Genomic DNA, 23475 nt, shown 5'->3' on the forward strand with positions numbered 1-23475 from the left:
TATATATATATAAACAATATATATATATGAATAACAATAGAAATGTTAGACCCCGTCTCAAAAGCTATTGTCGCTCGGCATTTTTTACTGCTTTAATGTAATATAATATACCAAAACCTGCTCTTAAGATTTTGTTTAATAGCTATAAAACATAAATTTAATGAATTTTGGAATTTTATTTTGCGCAAAACATCGGGATCCAACTCTCATAGCTTAAGTGCAGTCATTCAAAGTTTATGAAATTGTGAGGGAAAAAAACACCTTTAAATTTTCTGAGAGAAAAATAATCGAAAAACATTTTTCTTTTATAAAAATATTAGATGGTATTCATTGGATTCGAACCCTAGCAATAAAAATCATAATTATCATTCTACTTTGAGACTAGCGCTTGTTTTTCGTATTTAAAAAAATTCACAATTGCATCTTTTAAAATAAATTCTATAGATTCTGTTCTTTGGCTCTCCGATGCAATTAAATCATTAATAATGAGTGTTTCCTTTTGATCTAGAAAAAGTTCTTTTTTTTCAAAAACCATTCATGAGAGATAACTTTTTTCCATGTATGAACAATTTACTTGCAATTCTCCGGGGAAAATCAGTAATCTTACATAAATGAAATCGATAGTCTTCCTATATTTGACTCCTACTCGCATTTTGTACCAAACTTTAGCAAATGTAATATCGTAAATACACAATAGGATATCAAGTTAGAACAATCAAAAAGCTTTTAAATTTTAATTCACTTAACAGCGATAGAGACACACGTATATAAAGAGAAGTCATTGTAATTGTTGTATTTTTCCAGTAACATATACCATGCACTATGGAAAGATTTTTACGCTGTTGCTGTTTACACTTTGTGAAAGAGGATTTTGTATCGTGGTCCGTATTGATAACTGCAGTATGTATTAATTTTATTGAACTTTCTTTTAAATAATAAACATTTCTTAAGGATTTAGTACCTTGCAAAACGTAAATTTTGTCGTGCAAAATTGGACTGTACCGTGCATAAGCTCCACTTCATGTACCTTTTATCAAAAACACGAAATGTACAATGCTAGAAGCGTACCAAACTGGACAAAAGAAACTCTTTATAGGGATACGGTTTTGGGGTGTAACTAAAAATTATAATTTCTGCAAATACATTTGTATGTTATACTTGTTTAAATATTTGTTTTTTTTTTAATAATTTTGTGATTCAGATATGGGAAATAGGTATATTTAGATTTAAGATATGTGATAATCTATACTTGTAAATTTAAATATATTCATAAAATAAACTCCGAAACGACTGCACATGTACATGAGTTCATACTTACTTTTCTAATATTAAAAAAGGTATGTTTTTATATGAGATGATTTCTTATATTTCAATAATATTTGCATAATAATTCCCATAAATTCAGTTAAAAGTTTTGTTGGTTTTTTTTTTTTCATTTTCGACAAACAGCTGTGAAATAGCAGAAAAGATAGTACGGTGGTGTTTCCGTTTGAAGGATCCAAGTTTGTGACAATTTCAATAAAAATGACGAAACGGCAATCGTGTAATGGACTTAATTATTTGATTGAATATTTTTTCTGAGTTATTAAATTAATTTTGATATAAATGCAGTAGAAAAGATGTTTTGAGTACTTTTTAAAAAAATTTTTTAAATGCTAATCTTTTCCGTTTATATCATAGTCTTGATGAAAATCTATAGAACGTCAAAAGTCATATCAAAAAGAAAAACGTGACGATTTTTAATAAAAGCATTATAAAAAAAACAAAAAAAAATGGTGTGAATGGTCATTGAAATAATGGTAGAGCAACTCATTTCACTAAGAGTCATGACAATTTTGAATTATTGAAGGACTCTGAGCAAGTTGTGCTAATAAATATACATGCAGCATTAAAATTTGTATACCTGCCCGGCATAATGAGAATGAATCCGATGTGCTATTATGACAAAGTAAACTTGCTGAAGACAAAAAGTCAATAAATATGGTAATGATAAAATATATGAAGTAAAAGTTGATTATTGTAATTTTATATATACTTGAGCTGTTTAAAATAAATGTGTGCATTACAGGTTTTTTTAACCTACAGTATATATTCAGACGTATTCCTTTACTTTGTATTTATTTTTAATCTTTGATGGAACAGAGCACTCAAAAGTTTAAATTTGAAATAATACTAGGTTAAACAGGTATAAAAATATAAAGATGATAAAATGTGAAGTGCAATCGTCAAAAAAAGAGAGAAAAAGATATAGGGGTGTGTCTTATTTACTTCTGCTTCTAAACTTCTGGACTTTGTATAACAAATTTCTTAAAATTTCTAAAACATAAAGTTTTCTAAGTGGACAAAAATAAAAAGTTATGAATAAATATCAAAGCTAGAATTCGATTTCTCACTCCTTGAATAAAAAATTCAACATCATACATGTAGAATAATAAATATTGATGCAGAGGAAATTTAAGTTTAATTTTTTTCAGATTCATTTCTTTTAGCGATATTATTCTCGAGTTAAGAATCTATGAATTTTTGTATGTTAAAATGGTTGCATATTTCAGAAAGTATTCAAAAATTATAAGCAGAATGAAATACTGAAAATGTTTCTTTTTTTCCAGACACGTCAAAATCCTACGTGAACCATTCTCTTCCAGATCGGCCCGAATTTTATCGCAGTATACATTTACAGAAAGTACATTTAGTTGGAGAAAGTTTTGGAACAGTTGTGTTTTGTTTGGTGAGAAATATTCATTATTTGACTTTTAACTGTTACATGTGCCATAAATGTTGTTTCCTAGTTTAGCATCAGGAATGTCCTTAGAGTGGAGGTCACGGTGATTTCTGCGTGAAATTGATATTTAAAAGTAAAGTACCGTAGATTCATATAAATAAGTGTAAATCCTTGTATAATTTTTTTAAAATTTATAATGTTCCAAACTGGAATCCACTTCATTCTATAATGATTTTTAGGATAAATATGTGATTAGTTTGTTCAACAAATAAACAATTTCTCGTTTTGTAATAAATTTATCAAATTATTTCGCATTTTTGTTGCCTTGTTAAGAAAAATAATTTTAAAGGTATGTCACTCTTCAACTTTTTAGAAAAGTTAAATCAGAACCTTTAACTTCAAAACAATTTATTACAATTCAATTTGCGTAATGTATTTTAATTAAACAATGTAACCTTGTCAATACTGAATTTAAAAAAACTGCTCACAAATTAATGAATACTGTATAGGGGGAAAATAACTCGCGGTGTTAATATTCGCTATATTCACAGTGTAAATAAACTGAATTCAACAAATTAATAAATTTTTAATAATATTTATGGGGGATAACATAGGTTTATATACATGTTCGTGCAGTACATAATCATTTCAGTAATCACGAGTAGTACTTGTTATTCAGTTATTTTAATAATACTTTAATTCAAGCAGGCAGATAATAACCTGTATTTGTTAAAAAGCTGTTTTAATAGCCAACGCTATATGTTCATCAATTTTGACCATGGGTTTTGGCCCGGTGAATTTCTACGTGTAAACTGCATTAACTGCATTTTAGTTTTAAAAATTCATTCAAATAACTATTGAATAATCACTTAGCATTAACTCATTTATATGGTGACTGTGGTTTTTTCGCGTTATAAAAAATGTTGTCTATGTATGCACTCATCGTAATAGCTAGCATATATGCATTATGTTTACGTCACAAAATGCTTGTTTTAATTAATTTCAATTATATTATTAAAAAGTTATTTCATAAACCAATTTTCAAGGGAGTAACTTTTATTATATATTTGTAACAATTTGATATAGAAAGCGCAATCTCTGGAAAAAACGTGAAAATATGCAACTACTATAATGATAGCAAAATTTATGGGGGACTTTTCTCGTGGTGGAAGGGTATTTAGAAAACTCTGCAAATCTACACATTTGTTAGATTTAATACCTTGGAACTAAAGAGAATGTGCTGAGAATATTTTTTTTGATATGCTTTGAATATATACTCAATTGATACTGAATAAAATTTATACATTCACTCAACAAATTGAAGAAATAAACATTGAAATTTACATCGGTTTTTTTTTTTTGTTTTAAAATCGCACATTTTGACCAATATATCAAAGAAAACTTACCACATATTTTTGTCTCTATTTTTATTTAAATGCCTCATAAAAATTAGAAACAAGAAAATATTTTATTGCGTATTTGTATTTTAATACTATAAATATGATACTTTTTAGTGCAAAAAGGTCACACATTACACTGTAAAAAAAAAAATTTTAATGTCACGAAGAAAAAGTAAATTCACTGATACTCTCTAATACCTTGGAATTTAAGCCCCGTATATTTTCACTTTGAGAATATTTTCCGTTATGATATGCCTGTAATATTAAATATAGGTCTCAATTTATACTTTTAGAATAAAATTCATATATTTACTCACCAAACTTTGCCAAGAAATGAAGATATATTTTGATATTTATATCGGTTTTTTGTTTTAAAACCTTACATCACTTCACCCAATCTTTTTCTTTCATTATTTTAAACAACACTATACTTCCAACTGATCTGCCCATAAAAATTAGATGCAAGAAAATATTGTATTTCGTATTTGAATTTTAATGTTACAAATATGTTACTTTTTTAGTGCGAAAAGGTCACACATTAATTAATGCGCATTAATTTGCATGATTTGTTCAGTGACAAATATTATTCAGACTGTTTTACGTAAAATAAGATTATATGTATTGCAATGATTACATCTGAAAAAATATGATAAAAATAATGTGATTAACCAAAAAGAAAAAATTTAAGTGCAAAAAGGTCAACTTAATTGTACCTCAGGTCAGTTAATGCACACTGCCTTCCTATCTTCTTTGTGATTTTGAGTCATACCGTATGAGTACTTATCTAAATTATACTTCTCAAAAAATCCTTCATAGAACTTATTGAACAAGTGACATACCTTAAAAAACAATATTTTCCTCATTCCAACAGATTCATGAAATTTATATGCAACTAAAGTATTTGGAGACCAGATTACCACAGCCAATGGATGACTTCTTTTGCTCTAGGCCTTGTAAACGGAGCAAATCAGAGGGGACAAAGGTAAGATTTTATATTCAACTTGTTTGCATGTTGCGTTGTATTTGGTCTAGCTAAGTTAAAATGTTTTTATACCAATTTTATAGAACTAACCCCGAATGCCCGAAGCTTTAAGAATACAAAAGGCCCACGGTAGGAGTTAATAGTATAAAAAGATGCTTACTCCTTTTGGGCGTCTTATACTTCTGGTTTTTGAGGGGTTCCCGTTTTGTCCTGTTTTGGGTCTTTTTTTTTTTGCATATGAGAAATACGAGATAAATGACTTCTTTTTCAAATTATTACTTTCACCTTCTTTTTGTCTAAAGGTCAACGCATATTCCTGGGTTTTTTTTTCAGAGGGAAAAAAATTCATTTTCGGTAAATGCGAAACATCAAATGGACTGGTTTAACCATGGTGCAGCTAACTTGAAGGTAATCTCTGATGATAATTCACGATAATTCCAATCTTAATTCTATTTATTGATTCCCTGTGTTTTGATTGGACGAGAACAAATTCAAGAAAAAGTTTACACATCGATGAATTTTTCAATCAGAACTACTTTCTTGACTGTTGTAAAAACAATGAAATCAGATACTTCTACTCCGTTTTAGCTAAATTATGATTACAAGAAACTGGAATTAAAAAATGAATGAATGAAAAGGAGATAAACAGCCAATGACAGACGGGAATATTATGTTTATGTCACTGTCGGAACGAGTGTTAATTTTAAAAAAATCGCTGATCATGATGAAATTTTTTTTCCATATTCAGTTGTATATTCGTTGTGATTGGAAAAGAAAGTTAAAATCTTGCCTTTTCAGCATCAAATTCATATATTTACATCCTACAGATCCCATATTCTCCCTAAATCTTTGAACGAACCAGAGTAAAAGGCCTCGGTCTGCAAGTTTCGCTATGACGTCGTATATAAAGCCATGGTCAAGGACGAATTATTCTGGAGAATACGCGTATTTACGATATTTGTTGGACTAAAAAACATTCAATGAGTTTTTATAAGTTTATTTTATTGATTGCTTTGACAATTTAAGTTGGATTTTATCGATATTCATCTTGTATACGTTTCTTTGCGGCATAAAGTATTCCTACGCCGTACAAAATAACGAAATGTATGGCGGCCTCAAAGAGAAATAATTTTAATAATTTCAAAAATTGTAATTGGAAGCATAAGAATTAAACGTTCTTTTTTCAGAATTTATCTAACCATGGTGCAGCACAAACTTTACATAAAAGGTAACCTCTGATGATAATTCACGGTAGATGAGTAAGAAAAACTTAAAAAAAACTGAATAGGCCAATTGATTCAACCTCTGATACATGTACCAACTCTGGTGTTTCTGGTTGTTCGTGTATTCTCTGCTCCCACATTATATTGTTTTAATGGACTTTAAAGGTTGAATATTGTTCGTTATTTTCATGTGTATTTCGAAATAGACCACGAAGCGCTATAATATTGAAACATTTAGTTGAATAATTATCTTTAGCATACTGATTCCAATGACAATTAATATCTTGAACCAAGGTCATAACTCAACGGTGTAGCTCAGTTGGTTAAATCTGGGAGTAGATATGCGATCGCTAGTATTTGAGGAAGATTTAAAGGGGGTGAAGGGGGGTGCTTTAACTGGTGGATATTTGTCAGACGTTTTCAAGAAATCTATATAAATGTAAATTGTACCAAATGTTTTCCGTCTTATATTTTATTGATCAATTTTCAGATTCTCAAATTACTGCTTCACAGTTTTGTGGAATATCAAGAGCAGCGTCCTTTGATATAAAGATGCTGGGAATTATTACATGTATACTCAAAAAAAAAACTCGGATAAAGACAGACCTCAAGGAAATTTTAAAATGACTGAATGGTTGCTTTGATTACTTTTGTAAATGATTAATATACACTTTTGATATTATCAAATTATTAATAAACTTTAACACCTTTTTCTGGTTTTGTTTATTTATTTTCTTTGCGATAGAACTTTTGAAAAAAAAGTTTGAAAAAATAAATTATTAAGTAATTAGGCGAATAAAATGCTACTTAGCAAGCAGCCAGAATGATAATCTGTTGCTATGGTGTTTTTTTCCCTTTATAAAGGACATTTATCATTATATAAAAGAAATTCGTCTTAGTTTTTGGCATTCATACTTTAAAAACACCATAACTGATTTAAATATTTCTTGATATACATTTATCGATTATATTACATTTTTCATGGTCATTGTTGCTGGGCTTATCCTTAGCGAATCTGATATGGCCAATACTAGCAAAACTTGCAATCTTGGCGTCATAATGCTTCAATATTGAATATTATAAATTCATGTTAAAAAGTTTGATTTAAAATAAAATATGATCTGAATATACTTTTTTAAATATAAATTATCAAAAATGCCTTTTATTTGCTCTTTATGAAATACAAATATAAAAGCCTACGCCGAATATTCCTGTCATGGTAGCATTGTTTTTTTATTGCTACGTTATGTAATGTACGATATTGAGTAATGCATAAAGTCTGAGTGTTTTACAATGAGCTCACAACTCTCTGGCTGGGAATATGATACGTGCTGATGCTACTAAAACGATTTTTCCTTTATTTCTCGATCATGACAAGGAACACACCGCGTTATGTCCGGTCGGCAGGGGATGGATATTCGCTTCTCCCCGGTACCTGATCCCACATCTGATGTTTTAGAGGTCAGTGATTGCTCTGCTTCAAAATGTGTATTGTTTATTTAATGGACTTTTGAGCTTGAATTCTATTTGTTGATAAATTTCTTCTTATATTTCTCGTCTGCAGTTTACGTGCAAAAATGGTGTTTGTGAACTGCTAATGTAAATCTCGTTCGTTGTTATTTTGACACTTTTATGGCAGAAATAATGAAAAAGTTCATATAAACTTCAAATTATTTCTTTTTTACTATCACGGCAAATGCAATCAGTTTACATACATGCAAAATATGCATATTGTGTCTTTCCTTTTACTAGTACCTTTGTCGTTTTTTACGTCAATAAAACATTTTTATATAACTTTCTGTTCTTTGAGGAGCCCCATATCTGTTCAGTTCGTTACTGTACATGTATGTGTGGAATTAATGTGTCAAGAGGTTATCTGAAAGTTCACATTTCGTAACTTCTATCAGAAATGTGAACAAACCCAGTTCGGGAGAACTGTTGCAGAAAAGACATAGCAATGTTTTCGGTATTATTAACATTTGGTCTCATTCCAGCTGTAAGTATACAAAACAGTTTTGTTTACTTGAACAGGCCTAGGAAAATAACTACAAACCTTGATTTGATAAGGCCAGGTAAAATTAATCTTTAGATTCTCATCCTAATTTGCGGGTGGGCGGGTTTTATTTTTTATTTTTTATAATTGTTAAATTGTAATATACAAAACATGGACTATTGTACACATTTTTTCATTATGTTAATGCCAATATAAATAGATTTTATTTTTTCGTATTCTTTTAAATATTTAAAGAAAATTCTTGCTTAAATAATTAGATATTTATTGTTAATAACAAATTTCTGTACACAAAAACGGCACACGCAACACAAAATGAGGTGGGGTTCTGATCAATAAATTTTGTATGCATGACTTCTCATCGGCCTTTTCCTATATACCCTTTAGTTTTACCTACAGATCCCTCTGTTTTCTGTATAGATTTACCTTCCTCAAAAATTGGATTGTTCCTGAGATTGACATGTTCGACAATAAAATAGGTCATATTTACAAAATCTATAAAATATTCTAATAAAATATCCTCGAGAAAACCTAGGCCTGAACAGTTTTAAGATTTAACATTTTCTTAGCACTAAAACAAACTGCCTACAATGTTTTATTTTTTTTTTCAAGCAAATCACACACAGCTGGAGATCATTAAAAAGAGGTGTCATTTTCCATGTCTATTTTTTATATGTCTTAAAAAATCTTAAAAACCTTGCTCATGCCAGTGATTATTAACATTTTTTCTCTGCCTTCTCTATACTGACAAGTAATCTTTTCCTTACATATCTAAACTGCTTTTATTACAAATTCTTCATGGCTACTTTGCTATAAATAGCGACACGCGACTTTTAATACAGACGGGAGATAACTCTTAAACTTCACCCAAATTCTTACTGAATAAAGATAGTTGAAAATGCCTTTATTTACACCCAAAAATCAAAATAAAAAACAAGACCTTAAAGATTAATTTTATCTGATAATGCAAAATAATTTTATTTTCAAGATGAAAAAAAATAATAACGGCAAAAAACTGTTTTTCATGGTTTATGCTATTAACTTTTTTATAATAGGTATTGTCTACGACGACTCACCATCCTCATCACACAAGGCCGCATGCGCACCATCTTGTTAACGAAGGCTTTGCTTTTCATTACGATCATACAACGGTATATAAGAAAGAAATCCCTCTCTTTTAACATCCCGAAATTTGACATATTTCTTTAATTGTGCATTTTTAGGTTCAAAACCTTATTTTTTTGTAATAATTTCGCAGCACATCTTGGCCTTGACAATCACTGGCCGCCATCACTGTTATCTCTATGTGTTATCTGCCATTGAACAGCAAAGCGTCCATACAAGTGCTGGTCTCCATGCTATTGAGGTAAATCAAAGTACATTCATGTAGCATAGTTTAACAAGCAAATTCTAAGAAATGTGCACCTCCAGTTTTGGTGTCTGAATGGTTAGGATGCTTTTCTTTTTATCCAATTGTAACTCTCCTTTCTCTGTACCCTGTTTTGAATTTCAATTATACAAAAAAAGGTTGCAATGTTTGATATAATAAAATTTCAGCGAAGGTTCAAATCTCTTCAAACAACATCAATACATAGCATATGTGCAAATTTTTAAATGTTGATGTTATGATAACTTATTGTAATATTTTTTAACAGAAAAATATGATAGACCTTGTGGATTCGCATACATCTACTGCAACCTTCAACTTCCATGATCTTAATCAACTCAGCCACAATCTACGTGTGTTTTGTGGGCAGGTCCCGGCAGTCAAACTAAACTAAATGTGACATTCAACATTTAACAAATGTGATAGTTTTGTCAAATAAAGTCTGCATATTCTTAGTTATCCTCTTGGCTTTATTTGATAGACCTTTACAAAATATGAAAACTTAATATTTACAAAAGACAAATGGCATCAAAGCATCAAATCGACACGCAATCAGAGATTCGCCAATTTACTTCACAGGAACTAAGATTAGAAGAAAAACATTTGTGGCTGATATTAATTTTTCTATTATAAAAGTTTATAAAATATTATCCCTTTAATCTTTTAACGAGGTTTAGAATTTTTAACAAAACATATCATCAAACTAATTATTCTACTTTGAAATTCTCCATTCAATAGACAACAAAAAGAAAACTGGATCAAGAAACTATAGGCAACAAAAACAATGTAGGAAATCTCCAAAGCCCGCACATTGCAACTTGGAATGAGATGAGACTTGTTTACAATATACCTAGACGTAGAGGTATCATGCATGAACATCATTCATACAATAGATCATACAATAGACCAAATATATATAATTTCTGTTTTAATTTTCTCACTTTTCCTTATGCAAGTTAAAATGAAACCCATGGAGATACAATGTAACATCTTCGCTAGTTTTCCGATCCGAATAGAGTAAATTTCGGATCGGAAACCCTTGGCTAGCAAAGATGTGAAGATAACAAATAGTATTCAAGCTCATAAGTCCATTACATAATAATAAAATTTGAGCAGAGCAAACATGGACCTCTAAAAAATCAAAGCTGGGTTCAGGTGCCATTGAAGAGTGAGCATCTTCTGCTGACCGGACACACCACCCGTGTGCTTCTTGTCATGATCGGGAAATAGCGGAGAAATCCGTCGACAATTCAGTGTGTATGTAATGGCCTAATAATTAGTAAAAAAAATGCAGTCATCTTTTGACTGAATGATAAATTATATTTGCTGACAAGTTCATAGAACATTATGAAATGATGACTTTAAACGAAACCGCTGATAAAATTGTGTCACCAATTTGTTTGTCAATATTTCACTTCGTTTAAGATATTGTTCATACGTACATCTTCGCTGGCCAAGGGTTTCTGATACGCTACTCTCCTCATGAGGAGAGTAGCGTATCAGAAACCCTTGGCTAGCGAAGATGTCATACGTAGAGCAAAGTAGTACTCTTGCATAATTAATCAACTGAGAGATATAAAACCCGAATGAAAGTGATGAAGGTATATTGCTACATATGCAGGGAAAATTGACGATTGAAACGTTTACCATAAAGCTTGGTAGTAAAATTTCCATTTATGTCTTTTTCAAGTTAAATATCTAAATATGAAACAAATGTGTCAGACTTTGTGGTATCTTTCATTTCAAGATCATAGCGATATATCGTATCGACACACATGTTAGTCCGAAAAATCTGACGTTTTTCTGGCTTTTTTACGATTTTGATATTTTACATGCCAGGAAAACGTCAGAACCGGCGCCATTACGAAAACCGGGAATTTCACCGTCTTCGAAGTTTATTTTCTATACTTGGGAACCGAATTAGATGCCGAAATCACAATTTATCAATGGCACAATGCTCCTAGAACTCACCAATATCGATGAATAGAAATTACCACTCCACATTCCGATTCAGAACTTGCACGATTTTAAAATGCACGAAATGAAACAAATCTCAACAGTCAGATAAAATGTGTTCATCGGATTATATTATTTCATAAACAGTACATAAAAACGATGTTAGTGAGTACTAAAGGTGTAGTACTATTGATAAAATGTGAATTCAGCATTTAATTCGGTTTACAAGTATCGAAAATCAACCTCTAAATGCCGCCTCCGGTTGGAGGCGGCGATTTCCTAGTTTTCGTAATGGCGCCGGTTCTGACGTTTTCCTGGCATGTAAAATATCAAAATCGTAAAAAAGCCAGAAAAACGTCAGATTTTTCGGACTACACACATGTAGGAATGGAAATAACCATTGCTAATTGAAAGTACGTCGTCGGTATAATATCTAAATATCGAGTTGAAGACCTCAGCAAGTGTTTTCATCTTTTCTCGTATGAATTTTTGGACAAAGGACAAGTGCACATAAGCAATGCTTAATGGGCCCTTTTTATGTGCCATTTTACTTTGGAATATATAACCAAATCGTTCTCTTTCGGAAATAGTAATATACTAGTGTATATTTCTAATTAAAAAGCACGATAATCACCCCCATAATCGACAGGGATTTGAGACAATTTACTCTTCTTAAATGCCTATATGGACACCCTAAAAATCCGGAAAAGTCGAACCGAACCTTCTTTTAGTTTCGTTTATGTAAATCAAGGCGAAGAGATCTTGAACAATCTGATGGTGGATCATAGTCGGGCGCGTTTGTGGAATGTAACTTTATTGTGCTTTATCTGTTTTAAAAAAAATGAAAGAAGTTCTGTAGTTGCCTGTAGCCATAATAATCAAACTAAGAAATCGGTACTAGTACTCTTGCATTTGAAAAAATATATACCATAAATTGAATTTGAAATCTAAAGGGAGTGTTTAGGTGGCTTTCAATACCTGTTTCATTGTCTTGCATAAATGTTAAAAATGTCTGACACTTTTATGAGTTGTGCTAAACTCTCTTTACCCTACCGTAATCTTAAATATAGATACATAGAAATATTTTTAGGCGGCACAACTTTGACAAAATGATAAAAAAAAACCTGCCGATGTTTTACAGTGAGCACCTTTGAGGAATGTTTACCTTGGTAGAACTCACGTGACTATCAGTATTTTAAATAATTTATTCCACAAGTGGGTTCAACATGGGTCATACAGGTAAATACCTCTCACTTGCTATAGGAAAAACATTGTACTTTTTGTAAATTTTTAATTTTTTAACTACCGGCCTAATCGTGTACAAATTTCCTACTTTCACACCAGTTTTATAAATGTATTATGCGTCTTTTGTCATTCGCACAAGTTTGTACAAAGTTAGGCTCATAGTAAACAAAGGCTTTGAAATGACTGACCGTTCTCGATTTACTATAGAAAATCACAAATGTCGGTTGACCCCTGCCGCATTCTATGGTTTTGTTCTTTGTAAATACTTGAATTTCAGCGGTAAAATTTGTTGAATCTTATGGTTTAGATATCAATTAATGATTTGGGAAGAAAAATTTTGCTTAGTTTGAATGTTTATTTTTTCACATTTTACCGGGGCCCATAAGTGCACTCGTTCTTTGCTTCATATGGATACAAAAATTGGTCAGCATATATAACGAGGCGCGAGTTGTATCCATGCGAATTCCAACAGATTATGGTGGGGCATGGTCTCCAAAAACCACATAGAGAGTGTTAATAAGAAATTCAAGAATCTTTAAATACATATATAAACTTCAGAGTACTTGTGTGTACAATCAGAACGTTTTTTAACTAGAAAAAAATGATTTTGCAAAAGACTAATGACAAGACAAGTAAGTTTTCGAGTTCCATTAGGTTGATATTTTACTTTCATCAAAATTGTAAGTCGAAAATGAAATTAACATCAAATAAATGATTTAACGTCATGTAAAATTACGTCATTTTGATGTTGCTGAAATTGACACCAACACCGTGCGCAACGGATTTCTTATTTTCAAAAGAATAAAACAAAAAAAAAAAGTCAGTAGTAATTATATATCTGCTGTACAAACCCACATAACCTAAAGTTGTGCTATTTGACGGCCTACAAGTTTCTATTGGACCTTCACATAGGTCGTACAAGAATGTTCTTATTAGACTGGTATTGCATGTCTTTACCGTACGCAGGAATATCGGATATCAGACAGGCAAGCCAGTCTATGTTCTTAATTAAAATGTTATAATCCGGAAATAAAAAGGACCTCGAAATAGTTTTCCTTGTTATATTCGATAGTTAGGTTTCCTGTTTGATAAAAAAGTAAACAAACCGTGTAACGTGTTTGTGTATATTGAAGAATGCCACAGTGTAGCAGCGGCTGTATATCTGGTACATGTAGCTGTGATTTATCAGGTTTGTTTTTTGCAGATTTTCTCAAACCTTTCAAGTGATAAAGATTAATTTGCTGTTCATACTTTTCAGTCGGTGATACAGTTATTAAACCACGTGTCTGCATGTACCTTGTACAGATGTTAAATCATCAGCTGATCATGTATAATTCAACAGCTGTTGAATGATTTATTTTGTATCATTCAAATGACCAAACACACTATGTCTCATTTTACATGTAGGGGTATAAAAACATTATTTTGTAAAGTAATTTTTATTGGTGGAGTATTAAGGTGACTTAATCATTGTTAGATGTAATAGTTGGGACCTATATAATTGTTCCTGTTTCAATGTTAAGATCCAAAAATAGCCTTACAGTACTAGTGCATAGGCTAGGACACAACGTTAACGTAATCGAGGGTTCGCTCTGTAAAATAGGTTAGTGCTTAATGCTGAACTGCACAGACAATCTGCATGATTGTATATTCCATGACACTTGCACGTGTTTACTTTTTTGTACAATTATGTTGGCTACAAAGCTCTTTAAGAGAGGATAATTTTTATTTACACAATACTTACACTTAAAACTATGATACATTTTAATGTAAACCTTCGGAAAATTTTTTATGATTATTTCTGTCTTATTGATTTTCATTCATGCGTAAGCTCAGGGGATTATAGTTGTGCAAATTAAAGTATTCTTTATCTCAAGGACTGCATGGAAGATAACATCGATTGTTGAGAAATTTAATGATACATGTAAAACATCTTGAGATCATATACTAGCCTAGATCTCTTTGAATCGTTCTATACTAGGTTTAAAACTTTTTAGCTTTACGATGTTTCTGACTGGATTTGTTTTAGCTAGCGATTTAGTCAACCCAGTCTTGCTTTTGTGATAGTAGAACACCTTTGTCAATCGAGATCAAAATAATCGCCTTATATTAGATTTAAGTTAAATCGACACATATTTCCACTCTGGCGTAAACATGGTAAATGATTTCTGAATATTTATTCTAAATTAAATACCCTGCCATTTGTTGCCTAAACAGGTGTTCTACAAATATTTTATTAATTACGACGTCGAATTAATTCACACAGATATTATCATATGAGGTGAAGTGTAAATAACGGTACATGTACGATGTAACATGCGGTCATTTAAAAGTGTGTCAATTTGGATCCAGCAATAGCTTTATGTGAATGTTTACAACACAGGTACGTTCTTTTTTTGAGAGAGATTACATGTGTATAGATGCATTATAGGGGTCATGAAATTAATGTACCCTTTTTAATCACCGCTACCAAGCATTCTAAAACCTGACAAACAATAGCGTTGGGGTTGGAGCTCCTTAACCTCTCATTCTCATTGACACGCTTATTTCGAATGTATAAAAGCTCTGTACTCATATACACACAGCCACACAAAAAATTGTTAAATGTGTATATTTTGGACACAAGGTGGGAGAGACCAACTCTAATCCACCAGTGTAGCTAGCCGGGGCAAACAGTTTGGGGTCAGGATAGGGGCCCATCACATCAAAATAACGATTTATAAATCATGTATATTTTGGACACAAAAAGGGGACGAGTCCCCTGTGGCCTCTCTAAATCCGCCAGTGATAATCCCACAAACGTCTTTGATGTACAATTTCATGCAGCATTTCCATCCTTCATAAGTCTTGTTTAACTTGCCCTTTAAAATATCGTTACACAGGTCCACATGAATGATTTATGAATGTGCAATGTACTTTACCAGATTTATTTAGCATTCTTTCCGCATAAATTCCTATGTCGTTCCTTTTTCAGACGAATATTGGATTTAGACGGTGATATTATTTAGATGATATAGCGCTGCGAGCTGACCGGAAATTTGGTAAAAATGGCGCATCTGGTGTATTTCAACGGGCGTGGACGCGGGGAATTGATCCGCCTGATGCTAGCAGCTGCAGAAATCACGGTATGTGTTTGTATATTGTCATTATAAAGCTTTGACATAGAGATAGAGAGGGATGTAATTTTGCAAAAAGACAAATCTGTTGCTTGAAATACATGTTCTGTGAAGTCAAACATGTATAATTTATCTCATGGTATGTTTTGTGAACCTTATATGGAAAAGTCGTAATAATTAATTTAGATTGTAAACGCTGTTTTGTAATTATTTTCGGAAAGTGCTTTTCAATGACTTTGAATTTTGTTATTCAATCATATTTTTGAATGAAACGCTAAATGTCTTAAAATTATGTACTCATGAATGAATATGATCATTTTGCGACAAGCATTATATCAAACGCAGATTTGTCTGTTAAAATCGCATAAAAATATTCTGTATTTAACGATAACTTTGTAATTATGTCTTGTTATTAGTTTACAGAGAGTTTTTTGACCCAAAGAGAGGAATTCACGAAATTAATTCAAGGTAAATATACTTAAGTCTAACATTTTTGTCTTTTTAATACGTATCCTTCGTAAATGTGTGCTATAGTGACATGTTATTTTTACTGACAATTAAACCGGTGCAAATGCTACCAAGTCATGAAAGCGTGACTTCAAATTTGCGTGGGATGAAAACCTCCCAAAACTACATACTTAATATATTGAAGTAAACTTTTTTTTTTGATCAAATTTAATTTTAAAAATAAATCTTTGCACAGTGTATTTTAAGCCCCAAATATTTAGTCTGCAAATTCAAGCAAACAAATTTTAGAAGCAGGTTTTAGAAATCTAAGCGAAGCACAATATATCCATGAATTTTGAATATTCAAATGTTTACATTATTTTATAGATGGTTCTTTGCCATTTAAACAAGTCCCACTTCTTAAGATTGATGATATGGAATTAGTGCAAACAAACGCTATCGTCCATTATGTGGCGCGAAAAGGTCATCTGTATGGAGCAGACGATAAGGAGGCAGCAATGTAATAAAGATTTTTATTTAATTTCTTTCATGCATTTTTATTATTTTTTTTATTCATGTCCCTTGAAAATATGTTAAATTTCAAATAAAAATATTTTTTTAAATTTACATCTTCGCTAGCCAAGGGTGACGATCCGCTTCTCTCCCCTTTTCAAAAGAAAAAAAATAAAAAAAAAAAAATGTGAAAATTTAGCTAGCGAAGATGTTTTATTTATAACAATTTGAATATATATATTTTTTGGTACATAATATTGATTATGTTGTGAAATAACATGCTTGAAATTATTTGTTTACAGAATCGACATGTATTACGAAGCATCACGTGACTTTTTTATGGTGTTTTTACCGGTGAATTTCTTGAAAACGGAAGAACAGGCCATAACAGACGCAAAGAATGCAGGAGATGACAAATATTTCCCTGCCCTTGAAAAGGTATTAAAAAAGAGGATTTTATAAATATGATTTTAAGAAAAAATAAATCGTGAGAAATATGTAATACAAAGTTGATTTTATAGAAAGAAAATTAAAGACACTCAGATATTAAGTGCATTTGTGTCATAAAAAAACTAACGACTACGTACATTCACCCCTACAGATTCCATAAAAGATTATATCTTCAATCTTCTATTATTTAGATTTAATATTCAACTTGATTTGTTAAATTTCTAATAATTTTATTCTCCGTGCCGGATCTTGCAACATGGTGTTAATAGGATTTATGGCTTGATTATTTAACTTTGTGTAAAAATTCCAAGTACAGATGTACCTTGCATACACCAAAGCCCACTATCTCTTGATGAGTGAAGTTCGCAGATTTGATTACTGCCTAGCCTTTTAAGAAATGAATATGTATTATATGTATATCAGATTGTTGGAATATCCTATGATGAAAATAAACGTAGAAAATAATTGTAGGACATTTATAATAATAAATGTCATACCTGAAATATAACGTTATCTGCAGGACAATCCGAAGTTTAAAACAAAATGAATTAATGTGAGACTATTTGTAACAGAGACTGACAGAGAATGGTACAGGGTTTTTAGTCGGGAAGTCCTTGACGATGGCGGATGTAGGATTTCTAGAGGTGTTATTGTTGTGTGTGGAATATGGGGGAGTAAACTTCTTAGATAACTATAGCGAAGTCAAGGTAAGCATTTTAACGAGTTCTCTACCTTTATACCTCTTCAGGTAGATAAATGCAATATTATCTGTCAATTTCCTAGCACTTGTTTACAAATATAAGACTTTTAGTGAAAAAAGCAAAAGCTAAGTAATGGATAAGCATAGTAGTAATCACCCCATTTCTAAACAAAAAAAGTGCATACATTCAATAATTACATGAATATAAAAGCGATCAATATATTTTTTTCATATTTTGTAGAAATACTACAACCGATTGATTTCTATACCTGCAATAGCTAATTTTCTAAATGGTCCACTTCGGAAGAGAAAGAACGATGAACAATATGTAACAGAAGTTAAACGAGTTCTTAATCGAAAATAGTGTCATGTACTGGTAATATATTGTTAATTTATTAAATATTTTTAATGAACTGATATATTTATGCTTGAATGTCTGTGATGTTTTGTTGGGTTTTAACTGGATTTTTAGAAAATTCTGACATTAGGTATGTATTGATGATACTAAACGTTTGAGGGAAGACGGGAGTCTTTAATGATAATACTAAATGTAAGAGGATTTAGATACAAAAAGTATTATATGGAAATATATGACTATTTGTAAATCATTATTAATTGCTTTGGTTTTTTTTTTAAATTTTAGAAGAAAGTCTTTTTCATTGTGAAACTTGAATATTTAAAATTAAAAACATATTAATCGAAATTCGTCAGATATTAAAAAATATGCAGTGATCTAATTAATTTTATCTTTTATGAATTGTTTTATGTGCTATTCATTACACTTCTTATTGTTAATTAACTTTTAATCGATGGCAATTTTAAAAGTTAGTTTTTAAAATAAGAATTAGGTACTGTACAACTTTGTTTTAAAAACCTTTAAATTCATACATTTTGTACATGTGCATTATCAATGATCATGTATCTGCGAAAATTTTATAAAATAAAGCGTGTCATCTTTGCTTATGAAGTTTTTGATGATTTTCTTCATCTTATGATACTTTTTGTAATGAAACTGTAAAATTTTCACCGTATAAACCGAGGTCCCGTGTCGCGATGCTTGCACGAAGAAGATGCCTCCCTGCTCAATGGCCCTGAGTGCCATGTGAATATTCTCCACCGGCAAGTGATGGGATAAACAATATACATTCAATCAGTCAATCATCTTATGATATTTTTGTAATGAAACTGTAAAATTTCCATCGAGATATTCTCGTATCTACATGTTGAATTTGAACGAGGTGTAAGGATCCTGGGTTAAGTGCAAGTTGTTATTGAATATTCAGTGAAAATGATTCACATTGTGTTTTCAAGTACTATTGTTATACCTCAAGCCTGAAAAGCAGGGATTATATAGTGACAGGGGTGCATGTCCGTCCGTTATGCTTTGGGAGACCAATCTTATCCACAAGTCCTCTCATACCACTCAATGAAATTTAATGAAACTTTCACATAATGTTTGTTGCATTATGCCATTGTTCGATTTCATCCATTTTATTTTTTATTGGACACATATTTCGGGCTTCCTGTGGTAAAACATGAATTCATTCATTCTTTCTATAACATTGAAGGGTACCCATCTTTTTCCCAACCCTTATCAATACTTCTCCTATATCACTGAATGAAATTTTAATATAAGGATGCTTTCAAAGATTCTTTAATACAAAGTCCATTGTGTGCCTTCTATTTTACTTTTTTATCCGACACTTTTCGGGCCTCTAGAAGAAATACTGTGAAATCACTTATCTTCGTGGTGGTTTAATTTTGTTGTTGATGAAATCTTATTCCAACAAAACAATGTTTGTTTTTAGCTAAAATTTGAAAATCTGACCACACGAGAAAATGTGATTTTACAGTACATTTCTTTGTTACTCTTATCTTTTGGGAGGTGGGATATCATTTTTGAGGATAGTGCTTACAAAACTTCTAGTACTGTAAGAGCTCTCGCTCGAAAAGTGAGAGGGTATATATAGAGATCGAGATATCCATCGGTTTGTTAAGCTTTGAACTATCCATCTACTATCCGCAACTCCTCTTTTACCAATGAATGATTTAATGAGACTTTCACAGAATCTTTCTTGCAGAGTTCCATTGTACACCTCCAATATTAAATTTTAATCAAACACTTATTTCGTGTTTCACAGAGAAAAAAAAACATGGAAACAGCCATTCTTTCTATAATATTAAGGGAAACCCATCTTTTCTCCACAACTCCTCCTTAAGCACAGAATAAAATTTAATGATTCTCTCACAGACAGATTCTGTATTACTAATACATAATGCCATTGTGTACCTCATTTTACTTTTTGATCTATCCCTTATTTTATAATCTCCAAGATGAAATCCACCACTTGTCGGTGGAGAGGTGCACTATATCGACCACAGAACTGCAAAAGTTACCTTCATCGAGACTGTTGAATTATTGTTTCTTCAACTTGTTTGTATGTTACTTATCTCTTTTTAAAAACATGATTGTCATAAAGCCTGCTTGTTAGATAACCATTAAATTCTTTCCTAGTAAATATCCAAATATGAAACATATGTGTTAGATTCTAGATCTGTGGTATCTTTTATTGCAAGCTACTTTGGATACATGTACATGTATATCGTAGCGACAAATGAATAAAAATAACTTTTGTTAATAAAATGCCGTCGATGTATCTAAATATCAAGTTGAAGGCCATAGCAAGTGTCTTCTACTTCCCGTGTTTCTTATGAAAAAGAAAAATAGGTGTACTAATAACGGGGCCCAATCGGTACCAATTGGAATTTCAACAGATGGTTGGAAGACTTGCGCCAAAAAAAAAACAAAAAGATATTGTCATTATTTTTATTTGAAAATAAATTAAAACGCTCATAGTATGTAATATAAAAATAAATTCAAAAGATCATAGTACAGATTGAAAGCTGATATCTTTTCATTGCTAGAATATAATGCAGATACAATGAAACATTGATTTAATTTATACTAATTGAAAGACATTATCCTTTTTCACATAGAAACTTGCAAAACATAAACAACTGCATGCGGCAAATATGTTTCGACTAAATGTACTTAATCGAACTCAATTCTTAACCAAAATATTAGGACTGTAATTGAAATCAGTTCTTAACCAAGATATAAAGTGTTCTCATTCAACACATCGTTATGTTAAATAATTAATATCATTTATATAGAAAAACCAAATGTTTTCATGTGGATTGCAGATCCGTATCTTAATTGCATCATAAACACATCATTTTGCAGAAATGCATTTCAAATTTACACCTTTCATGACAATTGATATTTTTTTCAGACACTACAGCCTGTTTAAATTTCGGAAAGTTACCATTCTCATTATTTGATTTTATGAAGGCCTGAAGTGATCACTGAACATCAAAGTTTTAAGAGCCAGTAAATGAATGAAATATGTTAGGTGTAAAACCACAAAGCGCTGTGAAAATAAGATTGTTCAGTCTGATCTATACAGCTGGGATGTTGCAAAATGCCTGTGGTGTAAAAATGTACACCCTTTCATCAAAGTCAAAATATTTGTTGATTTATTATACAATACATATTTCTGTTTAGGTGATGTTTTTAAGATTGATACATATTTATTAGTCATATTAATTGAAAAATATCATTTCTTCTATTATTCAATGCACCTGTACGTTTTAAAACAAAGAAACGTCTTTCTCAAGCTTTTTCTTCATCTTCCTCAACAGAATTCAAGACATATAAATATAAACACCTTTGTCAATTTAATTATTTGAAATACTTTCCCCATTCAGATATGTTGTTTAACAGTAAGACGTTCCTTGTTCCAATGTAACATATGGAGTTAAGAATATGGAGATAACGAACAGTATCTCAAAGTCCACTAAACAATACAAAATAGGAGCAGAGCACAGACCTCCGAAACATCAGAGGTGGGATCAGGTGCCATGGAGGAGTGAGCATCCCCTTCTGACCGGTCACATCCGCCGTGTGCTACTTGTCATGATCACGGAAAAATCCGTCGTTAATTCAGTGTATAAATAATGGACTAACAATTAGTATGAAAAGCGTCAGTCAGCATCTGACTCAATGATAAATTGTATTTGCTGAAAAGGTCATTGTATCGATCATAAAACTTACGAAATGATGACTTTAAACTAAACTCCTGATATTCTTGTTTCATCAACTTGCTTGTCAATAATTTACCTTGTTTTAGAAATTGTTCATACGTAGAGCATGCTCTTGCGTGTTGAATCAACTGAGATATATATACCTCGTATGCAGGTGATGAAGGTATATTGTTGCATAAGTAAGGGAAGTTGGCGATAGAAAAGTTAAATCATCACGTTTATCATATAAGTTTGTTGTTAGATTCCATTAACGTCTTTTCAAGTAAAATATCCTATTAAACAGATGGTCAGACTCTGTGGTATCTTTTTTCTCAAGCTCACCAGGATATATATCGACGTAGGAGTAGAAATAACAAACAGTATTCAAGATCAAAAGTCAATAAAACAATACAAAATTGGAGCAGAGCAAACAAGGACAAATAAAACAAAGGTCTTCATGTTTTACTGGGTAAAAAATATATAATTTAAACATTGATAATTATTTTGAATAGTATGTTTATTATGAAAATTTTAAATACATGTAATTAGGGAGTTTTATTCTTGATAAAAATGCTTTCATTGCTATGCAGTTTGATATGTATACATGCACTGAACATTAAGACTTAATTAGCTTGCGTTTTCAATAAAAGATATGTAAAAAATATATGCTCTTTACGAAAAGTATTTGAGATAACAAAAACATTTGAAATTCCAGATATTTTGAAAAGCTATCCTCATATTGATCTTCACGGGATGCGGAAGTAATCTGTCAGTTTTATCCTTACAGCATTAGAGCCAATTTATGAATAAAATGTGTTAGGTCTTGGCCCATCAACACTTAGCAAATATTTACGGTAGATGTAAGTGGAAAATCTTGTTTCTGTAATTGTAGGAGGCCGTATGATCTGGAATATTATGGAAGCGTTATCAGAATGAATGAAATTCCGGAAATAGCTAATTAAAATAGTTTTGATCAGCATGATAAAGGAATCTCTCTCTCTCTCTCTCTCTCTCTCTCTCTCTCTCTCTCTCTCTCTCTCTCTCTCTCTCTCTCTCTCTCTCTCTCTCTCTCTCTTGACAAGGAAAGACTATTGAAATGTTCCAAAATAATTTTGAAAAATAACATCAATTGAACAAGCTCAAGACAGCCTTTGCAATCATTTCTCAAAGGTTTTGTATTTGGAAACTTATACTAAGAGATAACACACCAACATCCTGTAATTGTTCATTATGGGCACCT

At 31.2% G+C, this 23475-nt stretch overlaps 3 protein-coding genes across 3 annotated transcripts; all 3 read left to right on the top strand.

The window, feature by feature from the left end:
- The first annotated feature begins 815 nt into the window (after window positions 1-815).
- On the top strand, window positions 816-6988 carry LOC134247954 (uncharacterized). Its single transcript, XM_062730345.1, has 5 exons — window positions 816-900; window positions 2610-2728; window positions 4994-5104; window positions 5438-5512; window positions 6818-6988. Exons 1-5 carry the CDS (start codon window positions 816-818, stop codon window positions 6875-6877), a joined length of 450 nt encoding a protein of 149 aa, XP_062586329.1. The 3' UTR covers window positions 6878-6988.
- Window positions 6989-8222: 1234 nt separating this feature from the next.
- LOC134247955 (uncharacterized) lies at window positions 8223-10179 on the top strand. The gene is made up of 4 exons (XM_062730346.1): window positions 8223-8323; window positions 9394-9489; window positions 9597-9704; window positions 9994-10179. Exons 1-4 carry the CDS (start codon window positions 8285-8287, stop codon window positions 10117-10119), a joined length of 369 nt encoding a protein of 122 aa, XP_062586330.1. The 5' UTR covers window positions 8223-8284; the 3' UTR covers window positions 10120-10179.
- A 3790-nt stretch (window positions 10180-13969) lies between these two features.
- Window positions 13970-18784, top strand: LOC134247956 (glutathione S-transferase 3-like). The gene is made up of 7 exons (XM_062730348.1): window positions 13970-14115; window positions 15901-16051; window positions 16459-16510; window positions 16877-17009; window positions 17305-17440; window positions 18025-18159; window positions 18394-18784. The coding sequence occupies exons 2-7, from the start codon at window positions 15974-15976 to the stop codon at window positions 18514-18516; spliced, it is 657 nt and encodes a 218-aa protein (XP_062586332.1). The 5' UTR covers window positions 13970-14115; window positions 15901-15973; the 3' UTR covers window positions 18517-18784.
- The last annotated feature ends 4691 nt before the right edge of the window (window positions 18785-23475 follow it).

The sequence above is a fragment of the Saccostrea cucullata genome, unplaced genomic scaffold, assembly GCF_032062105.1.
Source record: "Saccostrea cucullata isolate Sc308-1 unplaced genomic scaffold, CSIRO_AGI_Scuc_v1 ctg448, whole genome shotgun sequence".
Taxonomy (NCBI): Eukaryota; Metazoa; Mollusca; class Bivalvia; order Ostreida; family Ostreidae; genus Saccostrea; species Saccostrea cuccullata.

Excerpts from the sequence above, each read along its gene's own strand:
- LOC134247954 (XM_062730345.1), top strand. The coding sequence starts at position 816 with ATGCACTATGGAAAGATTTTTACGCTGTTGCTGTTTACACTTTGTGAA. Across the intron at positions 2,729-4,993 it reads GAACAGTTGTGTTTTGTTTG|ATTCATGAAATTTATATGCA; the intron begins GTGAGAAATATT and ends TCATTCCAACAG. Across the intron at positions 5,513-6,817 it reads ATGGTGCAGCTAACTTGAAG|ATTCTCAAATTACTGCTTCA; the intron begins GTAATCTCTGAT and ends ATCAATTTTCAG.
- LOC134247955 (XM_062730346.1), top strand. The coding sequence starts at position 8,285 with ATGTTTTCGGTATTATTAACATTTGGTCTCATTCCAGCT. Across the intron at positions 9,490-9,596 it reads TTCATTACGATCATACAACG|CACATCTTGGCCTTGACAAT; the intron begins GTATATAAGAAA and ends ATAATTTCGCAG. Across the intron at positions 9,705-9,993 it reads CTGGTCTCCATGCTATTGAG|AAAAATATGATAGACCTTGT; the intron begins GTAAATCAAAGT and ends ATTTTTTAACAG.
- LOC134247956 (XM_062730348.1), top strand. The coding sequence starts at position 15,974 with ATGGCGCATCTGGTGTATTTCAACGGGCGTGGACGCGGGGAATTGATC. Across the intron at positions 16,052-16,458 it reads TAGCAGCTGCAGAAATCACG|TTTACAGAGAGTTTTTTGAC; the intron begins GTATGTGTTTGT and ends TCTTGTTATTAG. Across the intron at positions 17,441-18,024 it reads ATTTCCCTGCCCTTGAAAAG|AGACTGACAGAGAATGGTAC; the intron begins GTATTAAAAAAG and ends TATTTGTAACAG.